Source organism: Cicer arietinum, chromosome 8, assembly GCF_000331145.2.
Source record: "Cicer arietinum cultivar CDC Frontier isolate Library 1 chromosome 8, Cicar.CDCFrontier_v2.0, whole genome shotgun sequence".
Taxonomy (NCBI): Eukaryota; Viridiplantae; Streptophyta; class Magnoliopsida; order Fabales; family Fabaceae; genus Cicer; species Cicer arietinum.
In genome coordinates, this window is record NC_021167.2 from 4,346,039 (window position 1) to 4,358,876 (window position 12,838).

The 12,838-nt window shown below is 33.0% G+C and overlaps 1 protein-coding gene across 2 annotated transcripts in view; it reads right to left on the reverse strand.

Moving 5' to 3' along the window:
- LOC101500069 (uncharacterized) overlaps positions 1–11,179 on the reverse strand; it is a 16,816-nt gene extending 5,637 nt beyond the window's left edge. Inside the window, exons 1-17 of one of the 2 annotated variants that reach the window (XM_004511895.4) lie at positions 10,756–11,174; positions 8,865–8,974; positions 8,512–8,677; positions 8,307–8,407; positions 8,093–8,165; positions 7,856–7,991; positions 7,508–7,668; positions 6,996–7,120; positions 6,820–6,916; positions 6,276–6,372; positions 4,858–4,909; positions 4,554–4,655; positions 4,317–4,463; positions 3,997–4,159; positions 3,672–3,902; positions 3,027–3,193; positions 147–275 (exon numbers count right to left, since the gene is read on the reverse strand). In XM_004511895.4, coding sequence (XP_004511952.1) covers positions 147–275; positions 3,027–3,193; positions 3,672–3,902; positions 3,997–4,159; positions 4,317–4,463; positions 4,554–4,655; positions 4,858–4,909; positions 6,276–6,372; positions 6,820–6,916; positions 6,996–7,120; positions 7,508–7,668; positions 7,856–7,991; positions 8,093–8,165; positions 8,307–8,407; positions 8,512–8,677; positions 8,865–8,974; positions 10,756–10,888 — 2,190 coding nt within the window. In that variant the 5' untranslated portion in view covers positions 10,889–11,174. Of the gene's footprint in view, positions 1–146; positions 276–3,026; positions 3,194–3,671; positions 3,903–3,996; positions 4,160–4,316; positions 4,464–4,553; positions 4,656–4,857; positions 4,910–6,275; positions 6,373–6,819; positions 6,917–6,995; positions 7,121–7,507; positions 7,669–7,855; positions 7,992–8,092; positions 8,166–8,306; positions 8,408–8,511; positions 8,678–8,864; positions 8,975–10,755 lie in introns of both variants that reach the window. The other variant, XM_073364340.1, reaches the window with a different exon arrangement.
- Positions 11,180–12,838: the final 1,659 nt, after the last annotated feature.

Here is a 12,838-nt window from a genome sequence, read left to right on the forward strand (position 1 = left end):
AAGAGTGAATATTTATTAATTAAAGTGATGCAGTTTATTTTCCAACCCTTCATGTTTCCTTCAGAAATTTCCACCTAATAATCAATCAAACACACCCTTAATATAAATAACTGGTTACTTAATTTAATTAAAAAATCCAAGGATATTGGAGGAAGTCCCTTGTCAAAATTTGTAGAAGTGCCTGCAAGTATATCAAGTGTTGCAGAAACAATAAGAACTCTCTGTGTTGTCAAAATCCCTGCAACTTGTCCTCTAAGAGTCTCTTGCCAGTGCACCTGACAAATTTGAAACGAAAAAAGTTTTACCAAGAAGAATCATAACGCAGTGCTATTTGGTAATGATATTATTTGCACAAACAAGGAAACATAGAACTTATGAGAATGGCCTTTACCATAGGACAGAAAGGTTCTAAAGGCCTTCAGTTTTATTTGTGGGTTGTGACAAAAGAAGGCCTTCAGTAATAACAACCAATAAGATACGGGAACAAGCTTTAAACAGAGGCATCGATTGTATAAATAATTATACATGCAAATATCTTAACCAGATATGCTAATCAATCTACAATCCTGTCAACATAATTTTGGAAGTCTTTTAGGAGATATAGGGATAGAGGTGTAGAATTTGTATTCTACTTATGGAATGCTAACATGGTGTAGGTTTTTGCATCCTCGGTGTCCACCTGTATTCTGCTTCAGAACACAAGGAGGTCAATAAATGTTCAGCATAGAGTGACACTAACGCTGACAATACTGAACACAGTTTTAACCATTGTCAGTCAAAATCCCCGTTCCTTCTTCAATCTTATAGTGACCGTTTAACTGAAGTTGCTCAAACAAGTTATTTATGCTGACATTGACAAATTTGACTAGTTCTTTTTTAATTGAGATTGAGATTCTTTTTAGCTAATTTCATCTCAAAAAGATGGAAGCAAGGACTAAGTTATTGAGTAGAGTTGTGTTATTGACAAAATGACAACAAATTTCAACTATTTGGGCGGTTAATGCAATTCAAATACATGATTTATTATGTTCAATGGATGATTAATGAGTATAATAAGGCATTGCAACTCATTAACCATCCACTTAGCACAATTTATTAACCACAATTTTAAACGTCGTTAACCATAATTTTCGGGTGTTAAATTGTGTTTAAACCGTGGCAAATGAAATTCAAAATCGAGGTTAATTACATTCACCAGATGATTAATAAGTTGCAATACCTTGTTATATTCATTAATCATCCACTAATCATAATTAACCACATATTTGAACTATTTTAACCATCCAAATTGTTGCCAAAATATCATTTATGAGTATTTTATGTTTGACACAAATTGATAATAGGGAGGGAAAATTTGATAAATGTTAAAAGTGTGAGATTTTAGAGAAAAGGAGGAGAGAAAATAATAAGGGTTTGAATATTATTGATAATAGCTTAATGCTTACTTGATTACAAAAGACTCAATATTAATCTCTATTTATAGAGAAACATAGACTCAACCCTAAATCAGGAATAAATCATAATAAATAATAAGAGATATTCTAAGATTCTCTATGATTATAAATTGGTCATAGAAAATAACTCAAGATACTCTAATATAATATAAAAGATATTATAAGATATTTTCTAATATTCTAATACTCCCCCTCAAGCTAAAGCTTACTAAGCTTTAGCTTGCTACAAGAAAACAATGTTTTGCTCTGCAAAATAATAAAAAGCATGGAAAAGCAACTCAGGGATGCAGGTGAAGTCGGAGAGAATTGCTATAAATATAGCCTAGCCAGATAGCCGATATGATCATCAGCCTGAGAGAAATTCATGGCAAGCAATTGAACAAAGTGAGGTCCGTTCTTCTAAAAACTGCATTTGGAAGCTTTAAACCAATAATATTGGAGAGGCGTGCTTCAAGGAGAGAAAGGCAAGGCCAGTACATCTGGGACAAAGATGGGGCCAGTGCATCTGGGACAAATTGTCGTGCTAAAGTGTGAGTCATAAAAATAAAAGACATCGTCAAAATAATCATCAATGGGAAAATAAGTCATCACTAATATGATTCATCAGTGGGAAAAGGGACACCACCGGAATGATCATCGGTGAGAATAGAAGCCACTGTTGTGATCTATTAGTAAGAACTAAATTGCATGACAAACACCAAAGAGGAAGCAGCGCGACTCTAATGAAACGAAGCCATAATCGACAACCGAAGTGAGAAAATGCATCCAAAACAGGAGAGACAGTGGTTGTTTCGGAAAACTTTTCTAGCAGCGACGGCAGGCAGCAGCAGCAAACGGCGGCGGCGGCAGTAGCAGACGGGGCAGCAGCGACGATTGTGGACGGAAGTGATAGTCATCAGAAAAAGGAATGATCATGCTAGAAAAGAGAAACTAGGATTATATTCCCAAACTGTTGGGAACTTAGCAGCGGAACAACGACAAGATTGTTCAAGGAGGATCGAAATAGGCTCTGATACCATGTTGAAAGTGTGAGATTTTAGAGAAAAGGAGGAGAGAAAATAATAAGGGTTTGAATATTATTGATAATAGCTTAATGCTTACTTGATTACAAAAGACTCAATATTAATCTCTATTTATAGAGAAACATAGACTCAACCCTAAATCAGGAATAAATCATAATAAATAATAAGAGATATTCTAAGATTCTCTATGATTATAAATTGGTCATAGAAAATAACTCAAGATACTCTAATATAATATAAAAGATATTATAAGATATTTTCTAATATTCTAACAATAAAGTTTATCTACGAGGGACTAAAAGATTATCTACTTTCCATATTATGGTTATTGATGGTAAATGTATTTTGTATTCATCACTTATCACACTAATATTCTTTTTATAGTTTCCTTAGATAGTGATAGCCTACGCTAATTAATTTGATTCTGATATTTCGGGATCATATTTCTATTTTCCTTTCTTGTATATATACACATAAATCCCTTGAAAATAATTAAGACTATGTATTGCTATTTGTTCTAGTGATAATTAAGCATGCAACTGATTGATACCTGGAGTACAATCTCATTTATTTTCAACTTGATTGACTTTTTTCCCTCGCTCTTGGTTGATATATAATGCCCATTAGAAGTTGAAGTTGAAGTTGAAAGGCGGTACCCTTGTATGAGCTTTACTAATCCAATTTGGTTCCCATGAGAAGCGAACATCAAGGTTGAATCTACAGCCAAGAAAATTAATCATTACTTATACTACTGCTAAATTAATAGTAAGCATCTAAAAATGTGTGTATGTGTTGGTGTAGATGGGGGATCCATTGAGACCAGTTTAAGACTTAATATGCTTTTGCTCAATGATTTCTTTTAGCAAACTACCAATTCAACCAGTATAATGTGAGTAAATATTATGGAAATGTTGCAGGCTAAATTTCATAAAAAATAAACAAGTTTTAAAAAAGAATCATAGATATTTCTGTGTTAAAAAATTATATAGTGTGCATCAATCTAAAGCATTCCATGAAGTACATGATGCATATAATATGAAATCTTATGTGCATGCATATGGGTGAAGGTAATTCATTTGTCACATATGAATGTTGATTTACACCATTATCAATGAATCCCATGTCTACACACACAACAAAAAAACTATATGTGTATGCACGTAGAGAGATACATATGTATTGAACGTCCATGAACCTATAGGAGTAGAAAAGATACGATCAACTTCAGTTTCAAACATAAATGGCGTTGGTCCCCGAATTGAATTATCACTAGTTTCTGTAGGTTGATTTTCTTCAAAAACTTTATCAATTTCCTTAGCTTCTTGTGAGGGCCCTCCTGGTAAAATATATACTGCCAGCCCTGTCTTGTCATCATCAAGAATAGCAAACTGACTTTCATTGGGACCAATAAATGCTGCATCTATACCTGTAGAAAACTACTTGAATTATTTTATTGCACATAAAGTATGACTGAACTCTGGATGAAAGAGAAAAGAAATGTATTCCTCATACATAAATACCTTTCAAGGTGCTGCTTTTACTGTTTACTGTCTCTATTTCAGTATTTTCCCGATAAAGCACAACTTCATTTGTAATGCCACTAAATTCATAAACTACAAGAAATAGATGTTGCTTTTTACTGTAAATCAAGTAATTTGCTCGATACTCCACACTGGCAGGAATCTATGCAAAGATGCTGAACATTAAAAGGTTGAATATGGACATGATTTTCACTTGTAAAATATAAATAGTTACAACAGATTATATTATGCAAAGGATGGTATCAATAGAATTAGAGGGACAACATGATATTTGTTAAGATTATTACTCTCTACATTACCGAGTTATAGAGCTTTTTGTAGGTATTCTCCAATCCAGATGAGAGGTTATATGCCATAAGATTTGGTCCCTCCACATAAAAAGCCCTGACAGGATAATGAAGAACTCGGTTCTCTTTATTGAAAAAATTAAGCTCCAAATGGAATGGCTGGCAGTGCATGAATGGTTTTAGTTGATAGAACAAAAATGTTTAAAGACAATAAATCAGTCCCTAATCAAATTGTCACAGGGACCTTACCTGGAGAATAGGAATGTCCTTCAGATGATGCTTGGTATCTAGAACAGCAATGAGGGGTAAGCGAGATATGGGGGCACTTTTTGTATGGCCTTCCATAAAATGCTACAAGAATAATGCAGAAGTACAAAATTTGAGTCAGGGAAAGGAGATTTGCCAAAGCTTTCTCAGGAAGTTATATGCAGGACTGTTAGGAAACTTAAGCCATCAAATTTTGTGGTCAAGTTATAGAGTTACATCTTAGCCATTGCACCTTTTTCTGACATTGAGGCTTACAAAAAAGTAATACAACAGGTAATAAACTTACACTGTGAAGAAAAGCCTTCCTTGCAATGTCTGATATTGTAAGATGACTATGGCTGCAAGAACGAGAGTAAAAATTGTCAACAATGACATGAGATCATTACGAATTTTCACAAATCGAATGTATTGTATAACAGAAAAGGGAGAAAAGAATACAAAGTTATGAGTTGTAAACCAATTTGAACGATTTCAAATCTCAATGATGACATTCTACAAGCAAAAATAATTAGGACATATGTATTATGTACATACATAAGACTACTGTCTAATGACTAAAGGAATATTCCAAGACCAATACACCAACATTTGCATTAAATACTAGGTTGAATAGCACATAATATTTTCCTGGCATTTATTTCTGCTTGATGTCCACAGTCAACATAGTTGTAGCAAACATAGCAATTCAACCAAAAGAGATGGTCTATACTCCTTTTGAGTTTGTAGTCAATCATATCAAGTCCCTTTCAGAAGTGTTTATGATAATTAGTGCTGAAGCAAGACAGAATTCAGAACCTTTCTTAACGAAACTTTTTTCTCTTGTATGCCTTTATGGAGTAAGTTCTTATACATAAGTTTTTTTCCTATTCTGATTTTGGAAGTTGGATGCCAAAGCAGAATTTATCTTCGTCCACCTTAACCATTACTAGAGCATTTAGCACCCAAAAAGTCCTAAGTTAATCTTTATTTTGGTGGCCTTTCAAAACATAGAAAAATGAGATGCAAAGACACAAATTTCTTTATTGGCAAAAATATATGGAAACAATAATTGGTTTCACCAAAGAAGTTCATACACCAGATGTAAGGTTAGGTTGAAATTGTGGGAGTTAGTAAATATTTCCCCACTGGTGGAAGCCACGCTGGAGATCCAAAAACATACCTAACTAAAGTGTAAAAGAAGCCAATGGACATTTCATGATGATGATAGCATCTATGCCTTCCCTAAGAGATTAGAGGATCAAGGTTGACAAATATGGAAACCTATATACAAGTTTAATTTGTGATGAAGTTCTGTTACTCGAAAACATAAAACAGTTTCATAGAACATGCAGATAAACAATAGACTTCTCAAAATGGTTAACTGCAGCTAAATGAAAAGTCAGTCCACTTCATGATGATGTACAAAACACTTTCAATTAAAGCACCCAAAGCTCTGCCATCAATGGTCCGCATATCTAGGTTACATGCTGCATCCAAGACTCAAACACTATTGTTGCAGCTAAACCTAGATGCAAGTGTAGATATCAAGTGAAATTTCATAATCCGAAGTTCGGATTCCAAACAGATCCCATCAAATATTAAAGTCTAAATACTCTGAATAGTGAGGGATATAGAGTCAGAACAACAAAATAGATTCTAACCACTAGTTTTCCATTAAATACTTGTTATATATTTTCCTCTACCCAGTTGTAGATTTCAACTCACCCTTTCAGATGATGTTCTTGTAATTGAGCTTGAAGCTGATGATCTGCTAAGACTCCAGATGAACCCAAGACTGACAATTTTTCTTTTAAAACAGATGCTGCAAAGAATCTCTACCATTAATATATATCTGATTAAAGAGATGGATGGAAACAACAAATCTAATGCAAATATGACATGCATGGTACTTATAGAAGCCAGAATGTGAAAAACAGAACCTGCACCAGTAAACAAAAATAACTACCAAAAAAATGTATGAAACAAATGAGGTATGTTAGAAAAATAAATATTTTTTGTCCAATAGACCAAATTAAAAACACTTGGTATTGTACCCAAAAACTAAATAAAAGGCATTTCCTGGAACATTATGCAAGATGTCCACAAAAGGTGGAGAAAAAATATCACATAATTTTACCACACAGGGCAGAAAGTATAGGAGAAAAACTACAAACCTAAACTGTGGAAATTTTATATGTTCCAATAGAAAATATCCTGAATTATTCACGGGTGTTTAACCTTTAGTTCCAGTTAAATAAAAAATATTTACCCGACGATCCCCGTGCACCTTGCAAAACTGCAAAAAGTTGTTTTCTCCTTTCTCTACTGGATGTCTTGTTTTTTGAATTATCTCCAGTTGTTACATTCTGTTGAAGTAAACAGCAAGTTTATGTATCCTATATTCACTAACAAGGAAGGAATAAATAATGAAAGGTTGCCCTTAACTGCAAACACTAATGCTGCCAAATTAGATTTTGGATGAAATTCTATGGCTTTAATCCGTGGTAAGGGATACACTGCTTCTCCGCCTTGTTGAGAAAGGATACGTGGGATATCAATCAATTCAATTGCTGCATCGGAATGTAATATGAATTAGCCAACTGAGTTCAATGATTTGAACAGTAAGATAGTGAAGCATATCGAATGTTGGTATTCTTGACTCTTGAGTATATTTGATTTGATTCTTTCTAAATTTTTTTTATTCTTTCCTTCATACAACCATCACCACAAAGAAATTGAAAGGTAAGAACTATATGGATTGGCATAATGTTGTTGAAGTGTTTTTTCTAGGCCAAGGACTTTCCGGACACCTTGCCAAGAAGGTTGATGATGCCAAGGCTATATTGGGGAGGGCTGATAGAACAGGAATTTTGCAATACTTGCATAACATGAGAAACCATCTATCAAAAACTAACGGGAAATTCGTAGTAGAGGCAGAAAGAGTCAAGATAGCTAACCAGCAGGCTCAAAAAAATTTGCTGGCATAGGAGGTCTATTAGGATTAACTATAACCCGTGTTTTCCAAACTTTCATATTTCCATCCTTTGATACGGTCACAAGTATACGCAAAGTGGTGAGCCAAGCAACTGATGTTATTGGTTGTGAGCCAACTTGAATTCTGAAGTTTCCATAAGATAATAATTAGATTCCAAGTCAAGAACAAGAGTAACCAAAATTACAAAGACTTCATCATTTCCATCAATAGGATATAAGTAAATAACAAATTCAAATATATAACCAAGATGCTAGGTCATTCAGTCGGATAATGGAGAAACCTCAACCATAGGTAAACTACAGTCACTCACATTCCAATCATACTAGGCTTCTCAGTTGATACATCCCATGCCAAAAGTGTACCGCGTCGATCACCAACAAAAATCCATTCTAGAGTTGGATGAAATGCAAATGCACTAGTCCCATTAAGCTTTATAGTATTTTCAACTGAATAAGAAACAAAAAAGTAAAATAGCACTAAGGATATAACGTATTGGATAAATATAAACCATATCAACAAGAATAGAATGTATCAAAAATCATCTCACGTTGTAGTGTGTAATGAACAGCATAGGTGTGAATGTTATATGCTCGAATCAGACCTTCTGCATAAGCAACATACTAGGACACAAGCGAAAAAATCAAGAAGTGAGATTGAAGTACCATTAGAAGAAAGACCGATGATTAGATCTTTATTCAGAGAAATACATATAACATGAACTTGCCAATAAATGGAATTATGGCAAGTATATATAAGTATACCAAAACAGGAAGGCGAGGATGACAAGCAAGATTCACAATAGGCTTCTTCAAGTCTGTCTTGATTTTTGTGGGTGCTCTACCGCCTTCAACAGTTCCAACAACTTCATTTATGCAAAAACAGATGTAAAAAAATACAAGGATTATTAATCAAACCAGTGACAATAATACATTTGCCTACACATATAAGAATCCAGGCATCTCCAACCTGTAACACTCATCCGTTTAAGAAATCCAAAAAACACAACATGTTGTAATGGAGTCATTGCCAGATGAACTTCTGTATCAGAATAAATTTTCTCATTCTTCTTCTCGGGCGAATGCAATACACATGTTTGCTCTAAGTCAAAATCGCAAGATCTTATTGTACAATCCTACAAATGAAAAGCAACAACTGTAATAAATACAGAAGACCTTTGCAATAACAACTCACACAAATAAACTAAATACACAACAAGTTGAGCAACATTAAATTCAGAAAAACATAGACTAAATAATTCTAGGTCCAAGTAATAAGAAATGAATAACCATCAATGTAAGAGAAGTTCAGGTGGGTCCAACCTGGAGGATCGCAATCACAGAATGCCCACTTGTAGGACTATATGACATGCGGACAACAGGTGCACCAATGTCAAGAGCAGAAATCTTGCTTCCTGTCAATGCATCAAATTCTGCATGCATGGAAACAACACAATTCATCAATACAAAAACAAAATATGAGCAACATATAAAAAGGGCAAGTCTACTCCACCCAGTTAACTCACAAGTGCTTTGAATATATAAAACTATTGGATCATATGTAATGGATGAACATAAAGTTTCTAGTATTAGTACATGTACATGCCTTCAGAAAACAATGCTTCGTGAGCAAGTTGAGCTACATGTACATGCCGTCACAAAACAAAGCTTCAGGAGCAAGCGGAGCAACATTTACTAGGCATCTGGGTCATGGTGGTTTACAAAGTTATGTACTTATGTGTATCTAATCTGGACGGGATTCTGAGTATACTATGTCTTCAATAGCTACTAAAAGGGTCAACATGGATATCATTGTTATTATTGTGGTTATGAAAGCGCCAACAAATTCTTCCATGGAAAGGATAAGAAATAGAATTACATGGTGAAAGTCAAGGTAAAGAGCAGAATGGAAACATTCCCAGTATTTTTAATAGAGCAACAAGTGGGATTATCATCTGACAATATGGATAGGTTCAATAAAAAGTAGAATTAGATCTATAATTAGCTAGGCCAGGAAGCTTCAAGTAGAAGGACTGCAAATAAAGCTTTAGCTGAGATTAGCTGAATCACACCAACTCATCAAGCAGGATTTGATCGGATGTATTCAAATCCACTCATGAAGTTCAGTTCAGGACAATAGCATGTATTGTTGTCATTTTTCTCACAGATTGCAACTCCATTGACGGAAGGGAAACAGATCATCAAGCCTTTTTTCTCACTATATGGGCAAACCGTAATGCGAGTGAACATCACCCTAATATATGCTAGTGGGTCAAACATAAAATCATGCGAAGCAAACTCTGCTTTATTTTTTTCATTCTTTACAAGGAACAAACAAAGGAAAATATGGAGCCTTGCAAAGCCAAAAACATCAAAGCTACCATTTAGCTCTGGATTCTGAAAACTGAATCAAATTGAGCATGAAGCTGAATCAAAAGGTAATTTAGTTTGATTCTGTTAATGTATAGTTTGGTCCAGGAGTTGAGGGACAAGCTCAAACGATACAAATCAAACCAAAATCTAAGACATATTCATATTTATTTCCCATGTTATTATAATACACATTTTATAAACTTGACATCTGAAAATGGAATTAATGACTCTTTATTTTGCTATTGAAATATCCCACTTTATTCCATTGTCACTTAATTTCCTAGCACTATTGGACAAGATACGCATTTAAGTTCCCTTAACCTTTATTTTACTTGAACATTCATAATTAAACAATATCTTTATGAATTTAGAACCGATCCTAACAAGAACCATGGTTTGGTTTCTAAACTTTATCAACCAAAAACACTATGTAGATGTAAACTCAAAAATTGTGTTCGGTGTCTAACACATGTCAACTTCAACACCATACAATATCGATACATTATTACATTCAACCACTTGTATTTTTTTCTAGTAATTATCGATGTCTATGTGTCAGTCTATTCCTAGAAACATAGACTAGAAAGGAGTATGACATTGTTCGAAGGTCAAATAAGTAGTAAGCAGGAAAGATTCTCCGAGAAATGAAAATTAATGCAGCAGCATGTACCTATACGTATAGATAGCGTATACTACACGCACATTTTGTCTTCATTCATGATTAGACTCAAATTTCAAAACAAAAACAAAATCCACAATATTCCGAAACAAAGCATTCAATCCATTCCTGAATTTGAAAAAAATAAAAAAGAGTTAGTTATAGCTCAGCTACTAAACTCACCGACGATGTAGGTTCCAATGGCGACGGCAACGACTGCCTGATGAGAATGAAAGGAAGCAGCATGAGGCTGAAAAGGTACGACCCCACGCCCTACGTGACGGAGATCAAGATGATGTAACGTTGTCCACTCCATTAATTTGAATCCGATTACTTGTTCAAGTTTCCATCTACAACTTCATTGTTACTACCTTGTTTGGAATGACGAAACGAAGCGAATTGAGATGATTGAGATCTTATTTGAAGTTGAGATGCGGGAAAATGAGATGATTGAGATCTTGGTTGAAGTTGAGATGCGGAATCGTAACGACGGTTTATAACTGTAAAATGGAATTGCATGATCTCGCGCCACAATACAAGGAACGAAGAAATTAAGGCGCCGGGCTTTCTCAATGGGCTCATGGACAGACTGTTTCAAATGGGGCTGGTATTTAAGTTTTAAAGGACATACTTGCATTTAGAGTATCAAAAATTCAAATTAATCTATAAATCATTAAAATGTCAGTAAAATTTAGTCTATAATATTATAATAACAAAAAAATTATTTTTCCATTTATATGTTTCAGATACTTCAATTATAATTAGTTGTATCTTTCGAAAATTATTTTAATAATTAATTTAAGATTTTGAGTGCATTAAAAATCAAAGTAAAAAAGACAAATTTTGTTTTATCTATTTACAAGTTTTTGTTTAGTATTACTCGAGAATAAAATTTTGATGGGAATACACAGTGTAAAACAGTTTTATACAATCGTCTAATAAAAAATCATCATCAGTTTTATTTGGCGTATAAAAAACTTAATTTAGTAGCTGTAAAAGTATTACATTTTTAGTAGGAGTTTCATATGTATTCAATACCAGATTCTTATCATGAACATCGATAGCCATCCAGTTGGTTTTTTCCTCTTATTTTCATTTAATTTGTAAAATTGATTTTTCATCGTTAGCCAGTTAGTTTTTTTCCTCTTATTTTCGTTTAATTTGTAAAATTTGATGTTTTTATTTATAAAAAAAGTTCTTTTATTTTTATTTAATTCGTAAAATTGATTTTTCTATATTAAAATTACACAGTTTTAGATCTTAGATTTTTAATTAAAAAATTATGATGTGAGATATTTTAAACAATATAGCATGTGATATAAAGATATTGAATGATTAAAAATCATAAAGATATACAACTTTAATTGTCAAGACTTCACTATGTTCAAATGGTGAGAAGGTATACAATATTCTATATACGCCGATATGGAGTCACATTCAATACAAACTTTAGGAAACTCGTGTTGTCATGCAATCACTAGGTTTTGAAAGACTATGTTTATGTTTATATGTTTTGATATATATTTGATATTTTTTAAAAATAAAATAATATGATAAATTATCATATAACATTTTAATAACACTTATTTGATTTTAGAAACATTTCTTAGTTTTTAAAATTAAAAAAGAAAAAAAAATTCCTCTCATGATAATCAAGGTAAATACCAACACCTTAAGAGCACCAAACTTTATGAAATGATCACATTCACAACCCACCATCAAAACAAATAGATAAATTCTAAGTTGTCATTGAAAAATTGTACATAAATTACCTACATCCGACTAAAATCAATCATAAATACTTCAGTAATTCTTTTTAAAATTTTAGACCTGACATAGTAAGTAAAATACATATGATTGGTTTTAAAAAACAATCACCAAACATATTTCAATTAGAATAACACGCGTCAACCTAATTTGAACATCAAGAATGAGATAAAATCATTGATTATAAGGATATTAATATTCTCTATGATCAATCTATCTTTCAAATAAAATTCAAAAGCGTTATAATTAATAATGTAAAATACACGCTCACTTAAAAAATGTGTTTGGTTCAATGAAAGAAAAGATAATGTTTTTAAGATTGTGTTTGATTCAAACTTTAGGAGAGGAGGGGAGCAAAATCCCCCCATAAGTTGATTTTGCTCTCCTCAATTTTGGAAGGATTTATAGTGGAGGAAATATGCTCAATATATGTAAAAAATAATTTAAAATTCATCACCTCCTATTAAATCAATCACAAAACCATTAAAAATCCACCTTT